We start from the raw sequence: 27176 nt of genomic DNA on the forward strand, positions 1-27176 counted from the left end.
TTGCAGCATTATAGAATCATAGAACCACAGAATAGTTAAGATTGGAAAGGACCTTAAGATCATCTAGTTCTAACCCCCTGCTATGGGCAAGGAGACTACACACTAAACAATGTCACCCAAGACTCTGTCCAACCTGGCCTTGAACACTGCCAGGGATGGAGCATTCACATCTTCCTTGGGCAACCTGTTCCAGTGCCTCACCACCCTCACAGTAAAAAACTTCTTCCTTACATCTAACCTGAACTTCCCTTGTTTAAGTTTGAACCCACTACCCCTTGTGATTTCCTGTTCTCCTGGGTGTGTTTCAGGCCTGTGCATTTGGAACCTCACCCAGTAAGATTTAATTTTTACAAATAATCTTATTCCTTTACACATGCCCTTAGTCATGGGCTCCACAGAGACCAAAGCAGAGCTCCTGCTGTAAGTAGTACCACCAAAAGAGGTAAGATAACCACACTACTGTCTTCACTCACCATTGATTTTTCCTCTCTAGACAGCTTCTATCCCAACTCTTACACTAAAATCTTCATTGACAAAAGCTAATTGTCTTCTTTCTAGGTACATATTTTATTCTCTATTCAGGATTCAGCAATGGGGGAAAAGGTTTTCTCAGAATGGGACAGCAGTCTCAAGGGATATCCCTGAATATTACTTTTCTGATAGGACAAGCATCTACAGAGGAAAGCTATCATAAGCCCTCTACCTAATACCTTTCAGGGTTTAATTTTTTTTTTTTTTTTTTAATTGGATGCTGAAGATCATGTTGGTTTAATCTCAGACTTGCAGATAGCTCATGTTAATGCTGTGTTAAATGTCACTTTAGTTCTAGGCCTGTCCAGGGTTTTCCTCTGTTCCTCACAGACATGCTTGTCCTCCACTGGAAAACAGGGCTCCCCACAGTTGAAGTGGTATTGCCTTGGGGATGTACATGATTATTGGAAGATCTGTGCTATTCAGTCTGCTGTTTCCTCTTTGTTGCTCATCCTTTCTTAGCATGTAGTCAATAATGACCTCAGATACTACATAGAGTAAGCAGTCTTCTCTCCTCTTTGTATTCATCCACCACTACATCAAAAAATTGGGAGATTAGGGTAGAATAAAAAAAATCTGAGAGCGTGCGGATGGAGCTTCTATGACATTTCTGTTTGTGGGCTAAAATGGCTCGACAAAAGTTTATCTGTGGTTAAAGAACAGGCAACTTTCTTTTTTTTTCTCCCTACTTTTAGCTCTGTTTCACCATATTACTCAGATTTGTTTTATTTTTAATTAGGATGCAAAAAAAATAGATGGTTCTGTTGAAGAGCAAATCTCTTAATTTTCGTTTTGATACTGTGATATAACCAGATTTACCAAAAGTACTTCACCAAATGAAACAGGATTGTATGTATTTCCTTACATTCCTACTTTTCCACTTTTCCAACCTAGCTGATTCTATACTTCTGTTGATTTCCACTGGATAAGAAGTTAGCCTTATTCTGGCACTTTCTAAAGTACAACAGCCATCATTAAGATTGGAACAGGGCACTTACCACTGATTTGATTCTTACTGGTGACAAGAAGAAAGTGTACTATATATTCATGAAGGTTTAATCTGTCTACGGAATACATTCTTTTTTAAATTGAAAAGGTACAGCAAATTCACATAGAATCGAAGATAAATATGAAAATAATATCATGAATAAATTTTCAATTAATCATATACATATGTTGAAAACAACTTTTTGAAGAAATTAATGGGTGCCTTCCTAATATCTCTTTGGTACAGGTAACCTAAGCTATTTTATAATCTCAATTATTTTTGAACCTCTTTGGTTTCACCTTCTAACAAACTTTACAGTTCAAATGGCATGGTTTCTTTTGCAATTTCTGTGTAACAAGCTTTGGAAGATCTCTAATAAGAGTTATTTCATAATCTGAACTCATTAGGGGCTAGTTTTGTTCCTGCTCCTAACAAATAACAGCTTGAGAATGGTATGCTTTCCTTCGTAATGCCTTCCCAAGAAACTTTTGAAGACATAATGCTCCTTCCGAATGGCTGATTTATCTGTTGTGTGATGTTAGCAAGAGAGGTTGAACACAATTGTTTGGGTGATTTCATGTCTGGGGTGTAAGATATCTTGTGATTTCTACACATAACGGCGTCATCAACATTCTCTTTCCCTTTCTGTGCAACTATAAAGTAAAATGTCATAAGAACCTTATCCAGAGTTACCTGAATGTAATTAAGTCCTTTGCACTGAAGTAGAGTAATTCTCAATTAGATTTGATCCTTTCAAGTAAGAAAGTATGTCTCCTTCAGAAATTGTTAACCCAACACACAGGATGCAGAATTCAAACATTAGATCTAGGAAGTTCAAACTTTTCATCTCTATTACTTTGAAAAACCCCATGAACCAGCATTGTGTCATGGACTTCACAACCTCACAGATGAGCTGTCTTGTCCAGATCTAAGAGTTGTGATACTCATAATCTTACTCCTGATAAAAGCATCCATGCCTGGAAACTGATGGAAGGCAATGTCTAGACTTCTAAAATTTTTTCGTTAAATCTTTTTTCCAATATTTGTCATGATATATTTGGATGTCTGTCCTAACATAGGACTAGGAGAATGTCTAACAGTTTAATGTGTGCTTTCTCTCCCTTATAGCTACATTCAGGCAAGTGGATGCTCAGGCCCACTTTTTCTTCAAAGTTAAAAGCTAAAGGAAGGCTGAGAAATTATACTTTCAATCAACTCTATTTACTTCTAAAATCTAAGTGGGGAAAATATTTTTTCATCCTATCTAGTTTATCTGAAACATTTCTGTGGTCAATTACACATCAAAATAGTGTATTTTTCCATTTACTGTGATAATTAGTGTTTTGTTGCATATACTTAAAGTGGTTGCCAACTTTTACCAAAGTTAACAAAGAATTTACCAAAACCACAACAAATACTCTTTCTGTCAGAAAGGTATAGTCTGCACTGGAGTCCTTTCTAGGGACCAATTGAAAACAGAGCAAGATTTCCGATATCACACTGCAAGAGCAGGCCATCCCCAAGTGTTCAAAGACGAGCCAGCAGGAAAGACCACTGGCCTGGCTGAACAGAGAGCTTTGGCTGGAACTCAGGAGAAACAGGAGAGTTTGTGACCTTTGGAAGAAGAGGGAAGAAACTCAGGAGGACTACAAGGATGTTACGATATTACACAGGAAAAAAATCAGAAGGGCAAAGCCCAATTGGAACTTAATCTGGCTACTGCCAGATTGTGAAAGACAATAAAAACTATTTCTATAAATATATTAGCAAGGGGAGGTAAGGACAATCTCCATCTTTTTTTGGATGCAGAGGGAAACATAGTGACAAAGGATGAGGAAAAGGCTGAGGTACTTAATGCCTCCTTTGCCTCAGTCTTTAATTACTAAGACAAATTTTTCTTCAGCTATCCAGCCCCCTGAGCTGGAAGACAGGGAGCAGAATGAAGCCCCCATAATAAGACACACACAAATCTATGGGGACAGATGGGATCCACCCAAGGGTACTCAGGGAGCTTGTGGAAGTGCTCACCAAGACACAGAATCATTTGACAGCAGTCCTGGCTAATCAGAGAGGTCCCAGTCGACTGAAATAGCAGATGTGACGCCCATCTACAAGAAAGGCAGGAAAGAGGATCTGGAGAACTGGAACTAGAGGCCTGTCAGTCTGACCTCAGTTCTGGGGAAGGTTACAGAGCAGATCATTTTGAGTGCCATCACACCGCATGTACAGGACAACCAGATGATCAGCCAGTATGGGTTTATGAAAGACAAGTCCTGCTCAATTAGCCCAATCTTCTATGATGAGGTGACCCACTTAGCGAACAAAGGAAAGGCCGCGGATGATGCCTACCTGGACTTTAGTAAAGCCTTTGACACCATTTCACACAGCATTCTTCTGGAGAAACTGTCTGCTCATGGCTTGAACAGGCACACTCTTTGCTGGCTAAAAATCTGTCTGGGTGGCAGAGCCCAGAGAGTGAATAGAGCTAAATCCAGTTGGCAGCTGGTCACAAGTGGTGTTCCCCAGGGCTCAGTACTGGAGTTAGTCCCATTTAATACCTTCATCAGTGATCTGGATGAGGGGAGCAAGTGCACCCACAGTAAGTTTGCAGATGAGAACAAATTGGACAGGAGTGTTGATCTGCTGGAGGCTCTGTAGTGGTATCTGAACTGGCTGGATCGATTGGCTGAGGTCAGTTGTATGAGGTTCAACAAGGCTCCGAGCTGCACTTGAACCCCATGCAACGCTACATGGGGTATGAATGAATGAACTTTTGAAAGAAAGCGGGAAAAAAGTTCATTCATTCATTTTCATTCATTCATCCCAAAGAGACATGAAGGCACACAGCTTTGCAAGTTAAGAAAACCCCATCAGCTTCTGGAGTATGCGAATAAGCCGTCCTTTAGGAAACTGGAATTTTGTTGATTTGTTTGGCAGCTCTGCGAGAGCGATGAAGGGAAGCACCCTGGCAAGACTCTCTCCAGAGCCAAGGGCTTCCTTTCCGAGCTCGGCTAACGCTCAGTGCACCTGCATCTCCATTACTCCAATAGCTTTTAAGGCATCGGTTTCCAAACGTCGGGTTTGGCTCGAATGAGATTCGTATACCCACACACATACACAGAGTCGCAGAATTGATTACACCCTTTGAACCACCCCCGCGCCCCGTTCTTCGCCCCCCTGGAACGGGACGGGACCGGGCGGGACGGGGACGGGCGTCTCCCGCTATCCCGCTCCGAGCCCCCGGGCAGGGCGGCAGGCACCCGGCTAGGCTGAGAGATTAAGGACGGAAAGAAAAGAAAGACAGAGAAAAGGGAGAGGCTCGGGAGAGGGGCGGGGGGCGAAGCCACTCAAGCGGACAGGCACGCAGTATTGATGGATGTGCTTTGGCTCGTCCCCAGCTCCAGCTCAGCTGGCCGAAAAAGTCCTTTCTCCCGCGGCGGTCCTCTTAGGCTTCCCTCATGACTCATGCCGGAGAAGCACTCTCCGAAAACGAACACGAACTTTCGCTGAAGCTCAGCGTCAGAGCAGTCGCGACGGAAGCTGCAGCTCGGCTTGTCAGGGCTCTGCAGTGCGAGTCCGGCGCCTCCCAGCGCCCCTGCCCCGCAGGGGCCCCCGGGGCACGTCCGGTGAAACGCTTTCTCGGAGGCAGGGAATAGCTGGTGGGGACCATGACAGAGGCGTCGGTGCCGGCCGCCCTCGGTGGAGGGCTCCGGAGGCTCCTCGGGGAGAAGGAAGCAGCAGTTCCATGCCTTCTCTCGCCAGCCCCCTCCTTCTCAGTGACCAGAGAAGCCTGGATCTCCGACCGGGCATCCCTCAGTGCCTGGGGCAGCCCGGATCCCTTCCCCTGTCATCCTTCAGTGTTTGGGGCAGCCTGGATCCCCGTCCCGGGCATCCCTGAGTGCCCGAAGCAGCCTGGATCCCCTCCCCGGGCATCCCTCAGTGCCCAGAGCAGCCTGGATGCCCTCCCCGAGCATCCCTCAGTGCCCGGAGCAGCCTGGATCCCTTCCCCGGGCATCCCTCAGAGCCTGGGCAGCCTGAACCTCCCGTCCAGGGCATCCCGGTCGACAGCGCCCGGGTCATCCGGCTGCCCTGTCAGCCAGGCTGTCCCCACAGCACAGCATGTGTCCCTCCTCTGCACTCCCCGCAGCTTGTGCACTCAAAGTGGTTCCCCGGGGAAAGTGGTTTGTAATGCAAAACGTTCACCTTAGAGAGAGAAAAATAAAAAGTGTAGGCGACACAGGGAAAAGAGCACTATCCTGTCAAAGCAATACCCTACAGATGCCCCTGCGACCTCAGTACAGAGGGTCTGAGCGACCACCCCTGTGTGGTCCATCTGCAGGTGTCCTGAAGCGTTTTATCTCACCTTTAAGAGAAAATCGCGTGTTACTATAATAATCGTCGCCAAAGGTGTCCCCCATGCAGTTATGGGGAGGGCTATTCGCACTTGTTTTACGCAAGATTGGCTGTTGTGGAGTGATTAGGTTTGTTTTATTTGGGGTTTGGATGCTGCGTTATTATTATTAATTACCCCAGTTTTCTTTTCGAACCAGTGACACAACTTCAAGTCTGGAAAGAGGTGCATGAGACATCCAAATGAGCCCCGGTTATGGAATTGGAAACCTTCATTTCCGTAGGCGTTCAGGTACATATATGAAGCCAGCAACGATCTGAAGCCCAGCAGGAGAAAAACAACGTGTGAAGACACCATGGATAATCACAAGGGTAACCAACCAGTTTTTCTAGTGCTCCCGAAGCACCGGCATCCGAGATCTGTCCTCCGTGCCTTGTAGGGTCACGTAGCGGTGCAGGAGAATTAACTTTTGGCTTTTTCTTACACAGTCTTTTGTGGCTTGATCATCTTTCTTCAGATCGCCGACCTATCACGGGGCTACCCCTACAATTTCAGCCTCTGTAACCACGACGAGATACAAGAGGATCTCCTAAACATTTTGGATCCACACCTGACCTTTAAAAAAGAGGTTGGTGGTTTCTCTGGTGGCATCGGAGGGAAACTCTGGACGGCACTGCCTCCACAATTTTACCCTTGACCGCCGGCAGCTACTTTCTGAAAATCTCGATTAGCAAAGCGGGAGTTGGCTAGTTTAGTAAACTGGTGCCTGTGAAACAGGACAGGGAAGTTAATCTCCTACTCTCCTCCGGCGACCTTCCTAAAATGTGCTTCGCTGAAGCTGGGACTGGCAGGGACGGAGAGCAGGAGCCCGGGCGGCTGCTGCCAGAGCGCTACCCGACTCTTCCCGGCGCCTTGCAGACCCGTAGGACTGAAAGTCGCTTGTGTAATGCTTCACCGACGCTGAAGATGTTGTCATGGTTGCAAAGGTGATGAGCGGTTTGAGAAGCTAATGGTCCACACACTTAGCGGCTCTCGGGGCGGCGCACCGTGCAAGCAGCCCCGCTGCGGGCCCGGGCCACCCTGCAGCAGCCCGGCACGGCTGCCCGCGCCGCCGACGCCCGCACCCTGCGCGGCCCCGAGGAGGGCAAGAGGGGTGTCTGTACCGGGGTGTCCGAGGCGACGGCGACGGCCGTGGCTTTAACGAGCATCCCCTGTTGTTGTTTCCCTCCAGGAACTACAACTCGATTTTCACACCTGCGAGGACGCGCCTTCCCCGCCCGTGGGCCCGCAGCAGTCCGAGGTTCGCCCGGGTGCACGCATCCCCCAGCGGCTAGGGGGAGAGACACGAAAAGGAGTTTGAGGGAGGGGGGAAGAAAGGCGAAAAGGGTGGGAAAAGAAGGGAAAAGGGTGAAACGGGAAAAAGAGGGGAGAAGAGAAAATACGGGGGCAAAGGGAGAAAAAGGGGAGAAAGCGGGGGGAAGGAGGCCGGGATGAGCAGCGAGCGGGGATCACGGGAAGATGTTGACGGGAGACGGCTGTGAGGACTGGCGGGGCTGGGTCCGCGGTCCGAGGCGTGACCGGCCGTCTGCCCGCAGGACTCCCGGCGGGCGGAGCGGGCGGGCCGGCTGCTGGAGTGCGCCCTGGCGAGGGCGCGGGGCTGCGGCGGCCGACCGCCGCTGTGGCTGAGCACCCTCTACGTCGTGCAGCGGCACTGCCCCGGCTATCGGCCGCCACAGGTGGGTGCGGAATCGGGTCCGGCGGGGCCGCCGTGCCGCGGGGAGCGCCGGGAGCAGCGGCGGCACTCCGCGGCGGCGGTCCGCTAACGCGTGTGCGGTGGCAGGGCGGCGCAGTCGGGAGGGCGAACCGAGGCCCGTGCGACGAGAGCAAGGCCCGGGAGCTGATGGCGGTGTGGAGGAGCTACATGAATTTGGGATAGGTGGCTTCGTGTGGGGCAGCTTTTTGTTTTGTTTTTTTTTCCCCTCCACCGGACTTTGCTGAGTATTTATTGTCCGCCGTGCAGTCACCGCAGCAAAGTCATCCTGCGGGTTATATAATTTATTAAAAGAATGAAATAAACCAAACACCCTGGGAAGCACAGCGGCTGTTCTCGCTCCGGAGGCCGGTACACCGGCGCTGTGCCGCCTCCGCGACCGGGCTGCCCGGGGGGAAGAGGGAGGAAATGGGAAGAAAGGAGACTAGAACCGAGGAGCCTACGAGCAGCGTTTGCAGAGGCGAACGCGGAGCCTGCCGCGGCGCGCGCCCCCCCGGGCACACCCGCCTCGTGGGCGGGGGAGGGGCGGGGCTCACTGTGGGGTGTGTGCGCGCGCGGGTGCGGGTGCGTGCGCGCAGGGAAGCGGGGCGGCGCGCGGGGCGGAAGCCGCGGAGGCGCTTCCTGCGGACGCATGGACGGCGTGGCGATGGCGCGCGCGGGCGGCGGGCTGTTCGCCGGGTTTCGCGTGCTCGGGCGGTTCAGCGGCCACGTGCCGCACGTCTTGCGCTACCACGGACGGCACCGAGAGTTCTACCTGGCCACCGCCGTCGGGCGCAGCGTCCACACTTACAACGTGAGTACGTGGCCAGCGCTGCCCCGCTCCGTTCCCCGGCATCCTGCCTGCCGCGACAGTGGCCGGCGCAGGGTCCCGCCGCCGCCTTTTCCCCTCCACGCCGTGAGGAGGCCGCGGCCGCCGGTAGCAGGCCTCGGCGGCGAGCGGGGCTGTCCGCGGGGAGGAACAGAGGCGGCGGGGTACAGGGGGCAGGACCTGTGCGCGGCTGAGGGCCGCCCGCATGCAGAGGGTTTCCCCTTGTGTCTGGGTAAACGGAAGCTCGCCTGTAATTTGGATAGTTGCGGGCTAGGGGGTGCGATTTTGGGGGCAATCCGTTAAATCCATTCCATTAGGTCGTATGAAAAGTCGGAACAGATAGGCATCTTTCAAAGATGAAAGCCCGTAATGTTAACTCATTTCTTGCTGTACAATAAAAGCATTTTTCAGGGGATGCAAGCAGGACAAAACAGAATCTCGTGATTCTAGTGAACATGGTGCCGACAGCCTAGATCTTCCTTTATGTGCCTTTCTGGTACACATTTAGGGTTCACTCACTCCTGTCAGTCTTGTCCACAGACTTTGAACTAAAACAGTAATGGGCATCACTAGGCAAAGATGATTTTAACTAAAGCAAATTTATGTGGCCAGAAATGATAACATAGTGTGGTTAAAGAGGAAATAAAGTACAATCAGCGATGATGTGAAAACAGTTTTTCCCAAGCTCTGCAAGATGTCTAAATATGTGCTGAGTTTCTTGTGCATTAGGGTAAAGCATATCAAGAAGCACAGCTTAGTGTTGCTTAACGGTCTTTTGACAAATGTATTGTCCTGCTCCGTTTGACTTGCTGTCTGTGAGTTTTCCTGGGGATACTGTTGTAAACTAAAATGGATGATTTTTCTGTCTTGTGAGGCATGCAAATTACTTCTATAGGTTGATTCCTGGAGTTTTGAATTTCTGTTTATAGCAAATTCATTGCAACCAATCACTAAAAATGCCTTTTAATGTTTTCATTGCAGGTGAAGAAGCTTGGTATTGTTGCTGTGAGTAAGTATGCGCAAATTGTTCATTCCAGTATTTATTTTTTTAACACATCTGACATTTGCACTTGATTCTCAACTCAGAAATGGAAAGTTAATTGTAATTATGTACTAGTATTTACACAGAAATATGTTGAAAAGACTTTGAGAAATACCAGATGTCAATTTGGAGATAAGACTGCAGTTGCAACTGTAACTTAGTTCTCATAGGGATATACCTTGTGAACCTCCTATCCTTGTCATCTTCTTCTTCCAAGAACACCCCTAGGCCTTAAGGAGTGAGCAGTGAGTAAAGCTGAATTTCAGATCCCTTTTTTGTTGGTTTTGTGGTTATTAGAAGGACATGTTACAGGAACAGAACAGGTGTGAATGGGACCAGAAGTCTTCAGGGAGGTGTTAAAAATTGGTTGGACTGCTGGATACAAAGGATGTGAATTGATGGTTTGACATCCAGTTGGCAATAGAGCACAGGACCCTCGGTGTCAAAAGCAGGGCCCATATTGTTCAGCACCTTCACCAACAGCCTGAGTGATGAGGTGACGTGCACTCCTAGTAAAAATCTGCAGACAATACTATGCTAGGAGGAGTAGCTGACACCCAGAATGGCACAGCTTCATCCGGGGAGGTGTTGTCAAACGCTAAGTTTGGGCCAGCAGAAACCTGCCAAGTTCAGCAAGGGCAAGTGCACAATCCTGGACAAGCGAGGAACTGACTGGCTGCGTGGCATCATGCTGAAAAGGGGCTGGGGCTTGAATGTGGACCAACAATGCGGTAACTGAATAAGGCAAGCCGTGTACTGGGCTGTGTTAGTCATGTGGCCAGCAAATCAGGGAAAGTTGTTATTCTCCTGCACTTTGTGCTGGTGAGGCCATACTTATGGCCATACATATGGTGAGGCCATACTGCAACAACTAGTTAGTGTAGTTCTCCCTGTTGCCACTGCACCCCTTCTCTTTGAGGAGGAATGCTGGGGAACTGTGGAGTCTCAGGGCCTACAGCACACAATAAAAGAAGAGACATTGGAAGAACTGCATTTGTTCAGTCTTGTGAAGGGAAAAATACGGGGCAACCTAGAGGCAGCCTGTTAACTGAAGGGCAGTTACGAAGATGGTAGAGCTGAATTTGTGGTGGTAATAGTAGACAGAGTAACAAGGGGCAACAGGCACAGGTTGCAGCTTAAGAAGGTCACACAATTAAAGAAAATGACCATATTGTAGTGTAGAGCTTGAGCAGTCTCTTTCCCTGAGAACTCAGCTAGGCATAGCTGCAGTTAAACCCATGTAGTACTTGTGATAATCCAGATTTGGGAGGTTGAACTAGATGATTTCCAAAGGTTCCTTTCAGGCAGCATTAGATGATTCAGTAAGATGCATGCTGTCTTGAAAAGTAAAGTTTTTACTCGTGTATACCACAAAGTTTTACACAGACCACATGAAGCAAAGTATTTTCCATTAACAGAGTACCTGTAAACTTGAAAATAAGTAACTGTCACACAACCGGGACTAGATTTAGGAAAATCTACAGCAGCGAATTGTTACAGCTGTAAACACATTAATGTAACTTCTGTTTTCAGCTTACAAAGTCATAAAAACATTGCATATTCTGTGAAATCGTTCTCAGTGGGCTAGATCTTCTTACAGACATAATAATTTAAGTTTTTTGAGAAATTAAGTTTTTTACATACAAAATTGCAATACTAAAAATGAACAACGTGCTTCTTGTGCAGTGACATTGGTTTACTGATGTTACGTGATTGGTGCTCTTAATTGAGCACCGTGGTTGAACATGGTTGAACTTCTTAATTGGCATGTGCCTAAAAATGTCTTGGTCTAAGCAGACTCGCGTGCAGCTCATGCAGAGTACTGTACATGTGGTCTTATCTTTTGGGACCACATCAGCAGCTTCTCAGTGTGGTTTGGAGCTTTGACTCTTACCATTTGAGCTAGTAAAGCAGCAGATCACAGTAGCAGGTACTCTTTGTGAACCAGTCACAAGATGGGGAGTAAGGTATTCTTGCAGCAGTAAATTCCTGCTGTCTTTAGTCAGGAAATGGGTGCAGTAGTGGGTCAGTTGCTTAACTTAGTAGGCATTGCTAGTGCTGAGACTTTCATTTATCATCTCTGTTCCCAGTCCAGTTAGGTTGTAGGGCTCTGATAGTCCACAGAAGTGCTGTGTTGGCATAACTTCTTTATAAGCCCTCACGAAGCTAATATGTCTCTTTACTTGCAGTGATAGTTCAGTTACTTATTAAGTGTTTTTCAAAAGAACCACCTGATCTATTGATCTGATGTTGTTCTTATTGGTGTGATGTTATTTATAGTAAAAGTGCATTAATCTGAAATGTGCATTTCTGTAAGAAAGTCAACCGAGTGTTGGAACAGGAGAGCTTTCTTTGTGGGTCACCATGCTAAACGAATACAGTCAGGCTTTCTCTTTTGTTACTAACCTGAAACTTGTTCAAATTTTCTTTTCTTTGATTAACAGGTAATGCTTTGCCACAAGACATTACATGTTTGGCAGCAGACCGCATGTTGATATTTGCTTCCTACGACAATGTTCTCCATGCTTTTGCCAGAAACAAAGAGGTTTTTATTAGTTTATTTATTGGTTAATGGTACAAAACAGTTATGTTCAAGACAGTTAATTTTCTACAAAAGACTATTTACATAGATGTTAGTACCTTTAATTTTAGACAAGCAAAAACTGTAAAGGCAGAATAAAAAGCTTAAAATAGAATATAATGGCTGACCTTAGTTTTATGTATTCATTATAATAATAAAGTAGCTACTTAAAGATAGAAATGAAATAATAAGTAGTTACGGAAAAATGATAATTCCAAATTCATATAAATTAATTACAATAAAACAAAATAATTAAAAATACTTAAAAATATTTTTGTTAACAGTTTCAAATATCAGAGAAAATTATCTGTCTTCCACTTAAAGTTGTGTGGTCTTTACATGTATTTTATTTAAATTTGTTGCTGACATGTAAACTGTCCTCAAGTATTATGTTAGCATTGCATGCTGTCTGAACAGCTTATATTGAAAACGTTTCTAATTTGAAATTATAGGTGGTTCATACATATGAAGGTCACAAGGCAAGGATACACCTTCTGCAGCCCTTTGGTGATCATGTCATCTCTGTGGATGTTGATAATGTTCTTATTGTTTGGGATGCACAGTCAGAAGGTGAGAGACACTTCATTGTTGTCAGTACTTTATAGGATAGCATTGTTAACAGTAATGTTAAAAAAAGGGTTTTTTTAAAATGCGTGTGTTCGAAAGTAGTTTATTCTTTAAAAAGAAAAAAATGCTTAAATGATAGTGCTACTCAAGTGGTAATCTGAAGTCCTACCTCTTCAGTAATTTTTCATGAATGGATCCTGCACCTCTTTGGTCTCTGGCCTCGCAGAGACCTCGTAAGGTTCCGTATACGTGTAAAAAGATACGCTTATACGGAAGTTGCATTTTAGTGTTCCAGTTTCTGGTAAAGAGTGTGGTACTGTAGCTTTGGCACCATCTCTGAAATCCTTGATATTTACCAGTCTGGGTAAGACTAAATTCTTACGAATCATCTTAAAACTGTGTCAGCATCTTCTCATGCCATTGTAAAGTGCCTTAGGAAATCGTGCTTCAGTGCCCTGAAATTTTTTCTTTAGAAAGCATTCTTATTGGTGTGACCAGTGTCATTTCCTGGATGCTGGGTCTTGAAAGTGGCTGCAGACAGGCTTTAGGGATCTGAAGTTGCTATAACAAACAAAAGGCATGCTAATCACTTGAGGTGTTCTGCTCAGGCAGGAGCAGTCATCCTTCAGAAAGATACAGATCATTGCAGTTTTGCCAGATCGTTGTGTTAGGTAGGCTTATAGGGAAAAAATATACCTTCAAGCCAACAGATGTTACAGTGTAAAGAAGTTTAGCCTGTCCTATTTTGCATTACCTAATCCTTTAATGCAGGAAACACCAGTGGCATTTGTACAGAGTAAACATCAGTTCTGTCTTTACGTTTGTGAAGGGATGACAAACCTGCAGATTTGTAGGGGGTAGCAACACTAACATTGTTTCTTACTTTTTTGCAGAGCAGTATCTTGAAGTGGATTTTGATAAGGCCACTTTTGCAGTTTCTGCAGTTCTGCATCCCAGCACCTATTTGAATAAAATTCTCCTTGGGAGTGAACAAGGGAGCTTGCAGCTGTGGAATATAAGATCCAAGTAAGATTCTTAATAACCTGGATGCACTTCATGCTCCAAGTAGTTTCGTATGCAACAAATAATACTTTTAAGTACACTAGGTTTTGAACATGGAATCTTTTACTGAGTCCTTTGGCACAGGTTTTCAGTTGGTGTATCTCCAGGAACAGAGAATGCTGCTTCTCCCTGAATTCTGATACCTTTCAAGTTGCGTGGTGTTTACTGTTCTTGCAAAATATCAGGGATTGTTCAGGATTGTTTTTTTTTAAATTACTTTTAAGTTATTATTATTTCTTGGAATTGCATAGCTTTCCCATGAAAATAATTAGAATAATAGTAAATGCATGTTCAGGCCTTCTGCCTTCCTTCTTCCAAGCTTACTTGTTTGGTTGTTGTGGGTCCAAGGAAATGCTGCCAGGTAGTGTGGAGGTAATTACTAGCATTTGATTCTTATATTCAAATAAGAGATGTGTAGGCATGTAGCTGTCTGTGAGCATGTCCCAGTAGAGCACCATCCATAATGGCAGTATTTCATGCCTACCATGGTCAGATGTTTTTCTAACTTGTGAAAGTTACAGCTACAGAGAACTTCCCTGCATGTTAATGTATGTACGGCAAATAGGTGTTAACTCAGCTTGCATAGTTCAGTGTTTTAATCTTATAACTACTGTATATTTCACAGATACAACTGCTATTTTTTTTTGTTTCATATTCTGATGTTTTGGAGGTGGTGTATACGCTATGTAGGAATAACCTAAAAATACAGAAAAGTAAATGCCTCTATTCATAGTACTCTTACGTCTTTTAAATGCTTGTCACAGCATCTGAGATGCAGCACATCCTAGATGACGAAAAGTCTTCATTAGATGGATTAGTTTCTCTTTTAATTGTGTAAAAACTTACGGGACTTTTAGTACTCTTTTGGCAATGTTGCTGTGTTAAGCAGTATCTATGTTTGACTATTTTGCTCCCTACATAGATTATTTTGTAGATAGGTGTGGGCAAAATTAGGCAAAAAAATAAATTGGAATATCGAGGGGGAAATTTGATGGTCTCTGGCAAGAAAGGAAAGTGAGAGGTGGTAACACGTGGCTGCTGGCAGTCTTTTGAGAATGACAACCTGTATCTGTGGTAATGGAATACTTTTATAATCATGTGTGTTCTTGAACACTGTGTCCATAATTTCACCCTTAATAAGTACTGTATTACTGCCTTGTCAGTGAACAGTCCTGCTTTAGGTTTTGACTGAAGCATTTCTAAAATTTGACTGTTAGCATTTCTAAAAGAAAGAAGGTGGGGTGTGCTTGTAATATGAGTTAGTGTCTTCATTTAGGGAAGTTAGTCTACAAATGAAGGATTTAATAGAAGTTGGACCTGGCTTTATATGGTAATGTTAATAATTCTGAAGAGGTGTGTTCAGAGCAGAAATGCATGGGAAGCAACCGGCATAGAAGGGTCTTCCTTCCTGTTTATGTCATGTCATGTCATCTTTGTGGTATTAATGCATGATGCTAACTTTTTCCAATAAAAATTAACCAGAAGTTTTATTCTTCACCTTATTTATTAGTATCACAGTTCTGTAAGCTTACGTACTTTTCTGTGTAAGTGCATGTAAAGCAGCCATTTTGTTGTGGGGAAAAAGAAAAAAGTTGATGTGTGTTTCTTGTGTGTTTGTTTTCCAGCAAACTCTTATATTCCTTTCCAGGATGGCACTTTGCAGTCACAACACTTGAACAAGTTAGTATTTTTGGTATCTTATTTTCTTACATAACTGGTCAAGAACAGAGGGCAAAATATTGTTGTTTAAAATTATAGCAATAAATATGACTTACATTCTCTCAGGTAATTTTAATAACCCTCTCGAGCATTTTATTCATTGAAGAGGGGTAGACTTGAAGGCGTATTATCTGCCCTTCCTCTAGTTCTAGTTTTGTTCTATTTAGCATCTTAGCTGTTTAGTGTTCATCACATCTGTAGCCTTTATTCACTCTATGATGTAGCGAACTCACAGAAACAGTTTGTTTGCAAGTGCATGTGTATCATGTAACTTCTGGCAGTTTTTTAAATTTAAAGCTAAATTTATTTTGCTTTGGAGGTTAATAAAATGTAGATTTTGCTGATTCAATAAAAGGTGTTATAATTGTATTTACTGTATATTTTTAAATATAAAAATGAATTAAAATTTATTGGTAGCATTGATCACAGCTTTGAAAATGGTTTGCGGTTATCCTGGATAAAACTTGTAAATACAGGGCTTGTTGCAGGGTGACTGATAGTGTACAAGATCTGAAAATGTAGAGTGGGGTGTTTTTCAAAGGAGTTCCAGCTTCTGGAAATAGAATTGTTTCATCCAATGGAGACTTGAGCACAAAATCTTGCATCTCGCATTTTTTGTTTAGATCTTTCACATGTTCAATCATGTGTTAAGGTAATGTAGATACAAGTTCTTGTGCAAGATGCTTTATTTGTTTCTTTACTATTTCTCCTGGACTTAGGATACATTGTTTCGTATGTATTGGTATTAGTAGTGTAGCAACAAGCTTTTCCTTTTTCATTTCGGTTGCTGTTCAATTTTTCTTGCAGGCTCCAGCAGTGGATGTTGTTGCAGTTGGTCTTGTATCTGGTCATATCATTATACATAATATTAAGTTTGATGAAACTCTGATGAAATTTCAACAAGACTGGGGTCCTATCACAGCAATATCTTTTCGTACAGGTAAGTCATAGCATTTTTAGTGAAAATTTGTACAAAATCACTAAAACTAAGTGTAAGGTATGAAATTGTGTTCTCATAAGCGTTTCAGAACGAAAATTTGGGCTGAGAGTTTTAGTTTTCAAAGGCTGCAGTTAATCTAGAAAAGTTGCCAATAAGTAAGAGAGATTATGCATCTTCATCATACTGGCTGTTTTATAGTATTTTCTTGTGTACTGATTCAGTGCACAGGAAGTATGACATACAATACTCTAATTAGATGTTTTCTAATCTCTTACTGTCTTTATATTTAGGAAATTTAGTGTAAATATAACTGAATTGTGTTGAACTTTTGTACTCATTTTATAGTCAGTCTTTGAGTGCATTTCTAAAATTTATTTTTGCTGTTAAGTGAAAAGCTCAAGAAGATTTAGAAAAGGGACTGGTAACTTCCAGAGTTGTGACACAGTAGCACTCACATCCTCATGTGTGTAGGCTAATAAGCTTGGGGAAGCATCTTGGGTGTAGAGTAACTTTTGAAAATGGTACAGGTAGAATACCTCTTGTGCTTCCAAGCAAAACCTCTAGCATCATCTGCTGGATTTAGATGTATTTGTTCTTAAATGATAAAAAAAAAAAAAAAAATCCTGTTTTTTTTATCTGTGAACTTTTGTTTCTTTTCTATTTGAAATAACCAGAATAGTTCACTTAAAACATACTTTTAGAATCAGCTTGAGATTTTTTTTTTTTTTTGTGATTGTAGCCTTTCCTTGCATCAGTTTTAAGATGTGAGAAGTCAGCAAGGGTGAGCTGAATGTCAGTAAGCAAACCTTTTGAACTTTGTTGTTGTTGAGCAGATGGACACCCAGTAATGGCAGCTGGTAGCCCAATTGGACACATTGCTTTGTGGGATCTAGAAGAGAAGAAGCTAATGTGTCAGATGCAAGATGCCCATTCCACAGCAATAGCTGGTATGTCGTTTGTCCCTGGAGAGCCACTGCTTATTACTAATGGTGCTGATAACGCTATACAGGTAAGTTACAATAGCTGCTCCTATCTGCTGTTACGTTTTTATTGCAGTCCTCCGAAGTGTAAACGTTTAGTTTGGATTGAAGCAGTTGTCAAATTAAAAACATACAACAAAACTCAAATTCCTGAAGTTGCTGACTCTCAGTTGATCTGTAATAGGGCAATTTAAGTATTTGCTACCATGATGTCATTGCTTCATTTACTGCTTTGTGATAGCCTTGAAGAGCTTTGGATCCACTTTTCCATAACCACGCTTTGTATCCTGGTACGCTATCTTAAATCTTGATCTGTTGGGGTTTTTTTTTTAATGTTCTGGGTCATGAGCAGTTGCTGTTGATAAGTCCCTTGTGCCGCGCGTCCACTGATGCCATTAGCCTTTGGTGGAGAGACAGAATGAACAGTGGGAAACATTCAGCTGCTGTGGTAGGAAACCTCCAGAGTTTTCTAGGATCGAGGATGAAAGCCAATGTGTGAAGTTTGCTGCACCAGCTCTCAGCTAAGCCTATTCCACTGCCAAGAGTGGTAATTACTGGCAGGACAATTTTTATCAGCTTTGTTTTTCTGCTCTTTTTTTGGGAGGCAGGTGTGGATATTTGATGGCCCTGGTGGTACAGGACGTGTATTGAGAAGCCGGATGGGGCATAGTGCACCACCAACAAAAATCAGATACCATGGGCAAAACGGAGAGCAAATTCTTAGTGCAGGTATGAATTCTCAGTCTTATTCTTCAGTCTGATCAGCATGTAAAGCTAATTTATTTGTTTTACTAATACAATAGATTTTATTTTTTGTTATGTGTGTGTATTTATGAAACTTAGTAAGTGATCAGTGTACATGGTAGCATTTATTACTGTATCAAACTATTTCACAGTTTCCCTAGAGGATTATCAGCTGGTAGGTTGAAGAGTAGTTATAAGCAGAAAAGCTGGTAGGTTGAAGAGTAGTTATAAGCAGAAAAGCTTACGAGCTGCTTTTGTCATCCATTTGCATACGCTTGGTGAGTAAAATTTGTTTCATTATCTCCTAAGGAACTATCAGCTGGTCAAAAGCTGTACAGAAAACCTGTAACAGCTAAGGAAATTCTGTTGTGACAGGGAAAAAATAAGCAGCATAATGCAGTTAGTAACTTAGAGGAGACCCTCCACCTTTCCCACTAATTTAAGCAAGCTTTTTGGGTTGCAGTGTCTTTGTAATCTGTTACAGCTCAGTTGTGTCTACATACTCTGAATGTTGCTTGTTACTAAGATTTTAACCTAAAAGTGTAAAAATGTGTGACTACCCTTCCTTAGAAACTAGCATATTTAAAAATCTATAAATAGGTGCCTTTGGAAATTAAGTACTACATCAGATGGTTTTGTGGCCCAGAACACTTCAGTAATGGAATAATAGAGACTCTTCACCTAATCTCTAATTACTCTGAAGTAATGAAATTGTCTGCGTGGGCAACTTTGAAAACATTAGATTTTGATGAATGTTACATGTAATACAGCACAGCAATATACTGTGCTAAAACTACCTGCGCTAAAATTAGTCGCTGGTCATCCAACTAGTAATTTGGATTCAGTTCACTAGTTACTTGACAGTAATTCAGCTCACACCAAGTGAACCACAGGAACAGTCAAGAATTGCTTAAAAATCCTTATGTTTGTTTTCGCGCTTCATTGCTTTGTTAACTGTACTGAAACATGGAGAGAGCAGAGGCAGCCACTAAAGTGAAAAGGGTCTCGGGTTTTGAGATCTGATATATTTGCAGTGCAAGGAGACTATCTCTCTACATTGTTTTCTGAACCAGTGGTAAAACTTTGCAACAGAAATGAATTAGCAATACTGTGGGGTGCCTTCCAAGTGCCCCTTGTTTCCTTAAAACAGGCATCTCCACAAATTAATTTCGTAAAATTTCACCAATGTCACTGGCTTTCATTGAGCTTAACATTTCCCTCAGTTCCCAGTATACAGATCCTGCGTTACTTCTGTATCATAGAAGCAAGGAAAGGTTGATTGAATACGAGAAAAAGGTTGATTGAATACTATAATTGTTAAATTATCTTTCAAATTATTTAAGTTCACTTGTACTAATTTTTAGTTTCCTTATTTGTTTCGCCTGGTAAAAATGTTTTGTGATTCTTCTGATAAAAAAAAAATTGTCTTGCATTTAATTTTACATGCATTGTGCAGTTTCATTTTATGTTAGTTTCTGGTTATGCCTTGTCCATATCTCCCTTACAAAGTATATCTGTTTTCCAGTTTCCAATTTGAGCCTTCTGTCTTTTTGTTGAATTAAATTAAATTCCCATTAGTTCTGTGAGCATTGTTCTCTGGGTAGAGGAGGGAAGTCCCATTAGTGTCCTGGTTTACAGGAAGGATGGACAACTCAGCTTTGACCATTTTTGTTAGGGTTAGCTTACTGGCTAACCCAGATGGAGTTCTTAACCAACCACAGCATATGTTTGACAAAACATAAAGCAAGGGATATTGTAGTTGGTGAAGAAGTATATGGGGTCGTGGGAAAGCTTTAGAAGTATTATGGAGATATTTGAAGGATATCACAGTTTTATTTGAGGTTTTGATCATAAAAAGCTGGGAACAGCTAGATATTGTGATGGAGAAAGGAGAGGGGTCAGAGAAATTGTACATGGAGGTGATGTTTATAAAAGAGGTGTCATTCTGATCACGTGTGGGGTGAAGTAGTAGGAATGGGATATAGACCATAAAAAATTATACCCCATTACTTCCACTGCTTATAGTGTGTCTAACTTGGACCAGGAGTTTTAGTAAATACTTTATTATTTAGTAAATACTTCATTATGGTGTTTGAAGTTCCTGAGTGCTTATATTCTATTTTTCTTGCTCAGTTGGCTTATGAGTGAACAGAAAGTTGATTTTTGCTGATATCTTGACAGGTCAAGATGGAACATTGCAGTCTTTTTCAACAGTGCATGAAAAGTTCAATAAAAGTTTAGGACGCGGTAAGTATTTCAGTGAAAGTACATATATTGGTGAAAGAAACCCTGAAAAATACTTACATAAACAGGAGCTAAAACATTAGGTAGCCCTTACTTTCACTTTCTGTTGTACGAAAACTATTCACCTCAGTTGTTCTGCAAACTCAGTCCTTCCTGATGTATATGAAGTGTACTCTCAGATTTGTTTGTACTTAAACGTAATTTCTGTAGCTTGGTAGCGTATATTATTTCAGTGTGGGAAATGTTGGGCATGACTTCTGTATTAAAAATGTGTAAAGCAGTAGCCGACATTTCAGCATGTGCAATTACAACTTTTTACCCCATTTCCCTCCTACTCAATTGACTAAATTATTAGTTCATTCATATTTCTTGACTTTAGTTCCTTTGATTTAATGTAGAATTTAATTTAAAAACACATCTTCCACACAATGCCATGGTTAAGGGACATCATTTCTTGTACAGTCCAGAAAATAAGACTCAAAGACTAAGATTTTTATTTTCAAGTGTCTATATATTAATATCTATGTATTTACATTTAGATTTGAATAGACAGATGTATATTAATAGGTCATATATATATCCTTTGGCCATAAATTTGAAATTTATGACTTTGGCTAAACCATGATGTTTAGTTATTGAAAGGGCTGGGTGTTACATATTGCTTTATATATTCGCATCTGTGTGACAGTGGTTTTAGCTGTGAGGGGGGAACCTCTGCCTCAAGATGTCAGCACAAGATTCTGGAACAAATTGGTTGAGTAATACATACGTGAATATAATTGGCTAGTCATTTGCTGAACATCACACGAATTTTGACAGGAAATCTTATTAATGTTCTTAACTCTTCAAACCCTAGGTAACGGCAATGCTGAATCAATGTAAGCCAAATTTATCTAAGTTTAATAGGAACTTTATATTTGCTAAACAGTCCTTTTTAAACCATTATTCTCAGATCTAGCCATGAGATTGAGACACCTAACTTTTTTTCTTTTAAGGTTCAATTAACAAAAAGAAATCAAAAAAGAAAGGTCTTAAGCTTGATACGATGGCACTTCCACCAATTACAGTCTTTGCTTCAGGTAAGTAGTCTGTGAAATACATTACAGAGCTGAACATGTCTTTATTTTGTCTTTTAACCCTCAAGAAGCTACTGTTTTGAAAGCCTGTGCTGTATCAAGATGAGATTCTGTGGCCTCTCATGAGATGTTGAGTGACAGTTTAAAATGACATTTTACTTGGTAAATTTTTCTGTTATTTCAGAAAGGGGCATTTTATTTCAAATGTATTTATGTTTAACTGGCTCTTGGCTTCAAAATCTCCAGCATGAAAGCCAGAATCTTCTGGTGTACGTATTATTCCAGGCTGGAGAACCAGCAGTTATGGGGGATGAAGATTTTTGTCAACTGAGGAAATCTTAGAGTGGTTGATTTTTTGCTTCCTGAGTTTCTTTATGTGAGTCTTTTTTCAAAGTCAAATTTCTGACTTTTTAAAAACAAATTACTCAGTTCATTTGTAACTCAGTATGCAAATATAAACCTAGCTTTCTGAATCGGAATTGCAGTTATCTTTGCTTCATCAAAATTCTTTAAATTAATACCCTCCTCTTTAGGTTTGAAGTCTATTTTGCCCTGAGTGTAGCAATTCTTTTGTCTTTGGAAGATGGTTGATTTTTCGTATGTTGAAAGGTTTGGATTTACAATTTTGTGTAGCTGTTTAGCTACATACGGTATTTATGTTTGGAGACTTCAGTGATATAGACTATCTGTATGTACTTTTGCAAATACATGTGTGTGTATATATATATGTATATATGCACTTCTAAAATTAGTATTAGATCTACCTGATTAAGGTAGTAGAACTACCTTGAATTCTACTACTATTACCTTAAATTCTACTTCTGCTACTTCAAGGTTGTAGAGATATCTTAAATTCGTTTGGAGGTATAAGAAAGCATTTATTTAAGTACCTTTTAGTTAAGAGTTGGGGTTTTTTTTGTTATATTGTCTCTTGTTTGATGAAGTGAACTAGTTTGTATTTTGTTGTTTTATTCACTGAAGTCCTAGAGATACCCAATTTCAAGCTTTCAGTTTTATTAAATATATACATTCCGGGGGGGGGAGGGGGGGGTAGATCCCCAGATACCATATTTGACTACAAAATTTGGATACTGAGCTTTTGAGGAATGATTTTCCTGCAAATGCAGAAAAGTCATTTGCTATGTGGAGCACACTTAGCTCTTTAACTCTGCTTGAAGTTGTTAACCTAGTGGCTTCTGCTGCTTTAGCAGCTGAAGAAACACTTAAAAGACTCTGCTAGAAATGTGTGCAGATAGGGCAGTTTAAACCATTTAAATTCTTTAAATATGCTTTTCAAACTGAATAGACTTAAAAATACAACATCATGAAACTTCACGTGCCAAAAAAATGTTTGTGGTTTTGTTAGCATTTTAGTTACACTAGCAAATGCACAGTGGTTTGCCTGGTGGTTTTTCTGAATGGTAGCCTTTTGACTGTCCAAGAACAACAGTAAATATGAACTATTTTGCCTAAAGGTAATGTAAAATATCAGAAGAGCTTGTTTGACTTATTATAATGATTGTTTCTAAACGGAATATGTGTTATGTTGCAGAAGTGGCACATCAGAGTGACTGGGATGGTATTGTTGCCTGCCATCAAGGGTATATAACATGTACAACTTGGAACTATCAGAAAACTTCCATGGGAGCTCATAAACTGAAGCCAGAAGAATTTAGCAAACACAAACCTATTGATATATATGCAACAGTAAGTTTATTTAGGATGTTTCTTCAGCATTACAATATATGCTATTTTTTAGCTATTTGTGCAGAAATAATATTTAGAATAAAAAAGCACAACCTAGATATGTTTTAGTTGACTTACAAAGTGCTTTCTGCCACCTCATTGCGTCCTGCTAGCTGTTTTGTAATGCATATGGTCTTAAGAAAAATGCTGCATATGCATTTTTTCCTGAAACATGCAGATTAAGTGCAGATTTTATTTTCTGATTCAGATAGGCCGTTGGTGTTTACCTTTAATCTGTCATAGTCATATAGAGTTGAGTATATGCCACTGATGGTAAACATGCTCTGTGAATGCAAATTGTTGAAGATACTTTTTGATATTATCAGATACGACTTCTGATGGATGTCACTAAGGCAGTACTTCATTATCCTGCATAAGCATACAGTGCCATATATGTTACTTGTTGACTGCCTGTTGATTTTTAAGAGCCACTCTCTCATTTGTTTTGAGGTGTAATCTGTTTCGTTCTGTGCAGTTTTCCTTGAAGTCTGATAAAAACATACAAGTCTTGTATTCCTGATATTTTACATATCTTCTAACAACTTTGCTAATTAGATACACATTTAAAGAATTGTTTTCATAGGTGTTCTTTTTTTCTATTTCCCCTCAAAAGGCAGTTGACATTACCTCATGTGGGAACTTTGCTGTAATTGGATTGTCAACTGGACAGGTAGATGTATATAACATGCAGTCTGGCATTCACAGAGGGCATTACGGTGACGAAAGAGGTAAGAATTGCCACACCACAGCCTGGTGTTCTGTTGTCTAAGAACTTTAACTTAGCTTTTGAGGTGAATGTGAGACTATTTTCAGTGTTTCTGATTACCCTACGCTGTCCTATCTTGCACTGTAATCAGAAGTAATTTGAAACCTACTTTGAAGGACAGGATCCCTGCTAGTTTTAACAGCTCTGGTATTAGCTAATTAACACAAAATTGTCAGTTACCAAAATTGTTAGTGATCTAATGAGATCCTCTGGCCTCAGCTCTTTTTGAAATAATCACTTTTCCAGTACTTGGCTTCTTGTTACAAGGTTCTATCTCTGAGACAGATTTTTCCATCTGTTTTGTGCTCCCTGCTTAAAAGTGAAAGAATACATGCATGTGAAATTGAAATTCTAAGCAAGTCCAGTTCTTTATGTATGCTATTATTTTCAATTACCCAGCTGCAGACTTAGGACTTAATGTAAGTAACAGTGTTCAGACTTTCCTTTTAATGGTTGCATATATACGTATTTCATGTGATGTATCCTCATGTATGTTTGCTGTTGCTTTGTAGGTCTGCAGTTTATATTAGGTCCATCATGATCTGAGTTGTTTTATTATAGAAGCAAGGAAAAAGTCTTGATGAACCCTTAAAGCTTACTGAGTTTCTAAAAGACCTCTAGCATAGCAAACACGAAGTGGTCATCGTTATTTGATAACGGGATGAATTTTTGAAGTTCGGTTACTGGCCAGTAGCCCTAGGCCTAGATGAAGAAATAAAATTGATGCAAAGCCAGAGGAGCTATGCCTTATCTTTATACTGTAGCGTAAAGTAGACTTTGTGCCAGAACTAAAGCTATAAATGTTGTCTGGAGCGGTCGGGCCGCCTTGGAGGCATATGGTAACTGATGCAAAAAATCCCTCAAATCTCACATTCACAAAAAGTCCCCCAAACTGAAGGCAGAAATGAAAGTTAATATTCAGTTTCAATTACTTGCAGCCTGTGTATTGAATTCCATGTGCTTACTTTAAAGCAATTTGTTTTCTCTACTGATAAAGAAAGTTCTAATATTCAGTCTTGCAGGTGGCCTTAGAATTGTTTATCACTTGCTTACTGCTCATTTAGTGTAGTTAGGCCAAGACAGAATTGTGTTTGGCATTCTGCTGATTTCTATGCTGTATTTAAAATTCTCAAGTACAACTTTCTTTTCCCTTGATTGCAGCACATGAGGGAGCCATTAGGGGTGTAGCAGTGGATGGATTAAATCAGCTGACAGTCACAGCTGGTAGTGAAGGATTAATTAAATTTTGGAAATTCAAAACTAAAGATCTAGTTTACTCCACTGAGCTTTCATGTGTTCCAAGTGGAATTCTTCTTCACAGGGACAGGTAAGAAACTGAAGCTATTTCATGTGCATATTGTTTTGCTGTAAGTATATAAGTCTAGGATTACAACCAAATATTCTAATGAAGTTTAAATTTCTGATGCTTTTAAATACAACTGACTACTAGTTGACAAAACAAAACAAGTACAAAACATTTTATTAGACAGAAGGAATGTAATTCTATTTATCTGATACTATCCTAGGGTAAAAGATTTTTGGAGCAATGTTGAGCTGTTGCTTTCAATTTTTGTCTATGAGTATTCACTACCATATGTGCTAATGATTCTTGGCAGTGGTATTCTGGGAATTGCCTTTGAGGACTTCAGTATTAGTGTTTTGGATATAGAAACCAGGAAGATTGTCAGGACGTTCTCAGGACACCATGGAAGGATTAATGACATGGTAATTGTTAACTTATTTTTTGTAACGTATACAGATACCTAATTACTTTTACACATGGTGGGTTTCTGGGTTTCTCTGCCTATGTTAAGTCACTGAGTATTATGTTCAGCTGTGAATAATAAAGCTGTATTCAGCTCTACAGCAGTTCTGGCCATGTTAGTTTTCAAGTCAAAATGTATAGGGTTCAAATGGCCATGTATTTTTAGTGTGCTTTCGGATTTTACTGTAGCTTTGCAACAAGCTAATTTTGGTTTTAACAGAAGAAAGCATTAGGAATAATGAAAACCACACTGTGGAGCAAAATTGTGCGAGGCTCTTAGCTATATACATATAGAAACAATGAGCCAGGTCAATAAAAGGTGTAAACAGATCTAAGATTATGCAACACACTAATAATGCCTTATTTTACATCTTGTAAAATAAGTGTTCACTGAAATACCTTTTAGCTTCTGATTTAATTTTAAGTGCTAGTAAGTACGTACTTCCTTGATTTCTTCAGTTTTATGCTCAGTGTTTCTCATCATTAACATAAAAGCAAGGACCAAAGTGCTTTTATTAACAGCCAGGTGTATTCTGTGTCATATATTTAAAACTGTTCTGAAATAGCTTCCATTTTTGTCCTTTTCTTGCTTTCAGTAATGTGGTGTAAGTTTTCTTTTATGGCCAGATGTTGTCATCCTGGTGTTAGGGAGCAACCTAATCTTGAACTGTGTAAAACAGGACGTCGTGTAGTGTCTGACTTGCCACTTTTACCACTAAATTGTCTGGTTCATTTTAGACTTTCAGTCCTGATGGTCGTTGGCTAATAACTTCATCAATGGACTGTTCAATTAAGACTTGGGACCTTCCCTCTGGATGGTGAGTCAGTTTAAACACGTATAGCAGAAAGTGTATTATTATCACCTTTCTGTTTATTAAGTGGCAAAAAGCCTTCTGACTTGATAGTCACCAACCTAAACTGTGTGATACTTAAAAGTTGTACGTGGTGTAACAACTCAATACCCAGTATATTAGTTCTGTCTGATGCTAGCAATATGTGCCTTTTTCTGGGTGTACAGAATAAAAATGTCCTGAAGATCTAATAATGAAACTTGGAGTTTTCATGTAGTGTGAATTTTTCCTTTGTAAGAAGTGCTATAATCTAAATGGCAAGAGATTGTTTACGGTGAATTGCTTTGTGATATACTTAACTATTTGTAGAATCATAGAATGGTTTCAGTTAGAAGCAACCTTCAAAGATCTAGTCCCACCCCACTCTGCTGTGGACAGGTTCACTGTATCAGGTTTCTCAAAACCACGTGCAACTTGAATACTTCAGTGATGGGCTATTAACAACTTCTCTGAGTGACCCGTTCCAATGTCTCACCACCCTCATTGTAAAATTTCTTCCTTATATTCAATCTAAACCTTCCTCTCAGTTCAAAACCATTGTCTCTTGTCCTCTCAGTACAAGGCCTCTCTCAGAGCCTGTTAAAAAGTCTCTCTCAGACTTTCCTGTAAGCCCCCATTAAGTATTGAAAGGCCACAAGAAGGTC

General features: G+C 41.1%; 1 protein-coding gene across 3 annotated transcripts in view; it reads left to right on the forward strand.

Annotated features, from left to right (window-relative positions):
* The first annotated feature begins 8220 nt into the window (after positions 1–8220).
* WDR36 (WD repeat domain 36) overlaps positions 8221–27176 on the forward strand; it is a 53334-nt gene continuing 34378 nt past the window's right edge. For all 3 annotated transcript variants that reach the window (XM_030512812.1, XM_030512811.1, XM_030512813.1), the window contains exons 1-16: positions 8221–8434; positions 9431–9458; positions 11936–12036; positions 12525–12642; positions 13533–13665; positions 15327–15381; positions 16228–16360; positions 17194–17369; positions 17949–18069; positions 20266–20331; positions 21324–21407; positions 22957–23111; positions 23764–23878; positions 25078–25243; positions 25533–25641; positions 26420–26499. In XM_030512812.1, the coding sequence (XP_030368672.1) occupies positions 8273–8434; positions 9431–9458; positions 11936–12036; positions 12525–12642; positions 13533–13665; positions 15327–15381; positions 16228–16360; positions 17194–17369; positions 17949–18069; positions 20266–20331; positions 21324–21407; positions 22957–23111; positions 23764–23878; positions 25078–25243; positions 25533–25641; positions 26420–26499 (1802 nt within the window). In that variant the 5' untranslated portion in view covers positions 8221–8272. The remainder of the gene's footprint in view (positions 8435–9430; positions 9459–11935; positions 12037–12524; positions 12643–13532; positions 13666–15326; positions 15382–16227; positions 16361–17193; positions 17370–17948; positions 18070–20265; positions 20332–21323; positions 21408–22956; positions 23112–23763; positions 23879–25077; positions 25244–25532; positions 25642–26419; positions 26500–27176) is intronic.

The sequence above is a fragment of the Strigops habroptila genome, chromosome Z (genome assembly GCF_004027225.2).
Source record: "Strigops habroptila isolate Jane chromosome Z, bStrHab1.2.pri, whole genome shotgun sequence".
Classification (NCBI taxonomy): Eukaryota; Metazoa; Chordata; class Aves; order Psittaciformes; family Psittacidae; genus Strigops; species Strigops habroptila.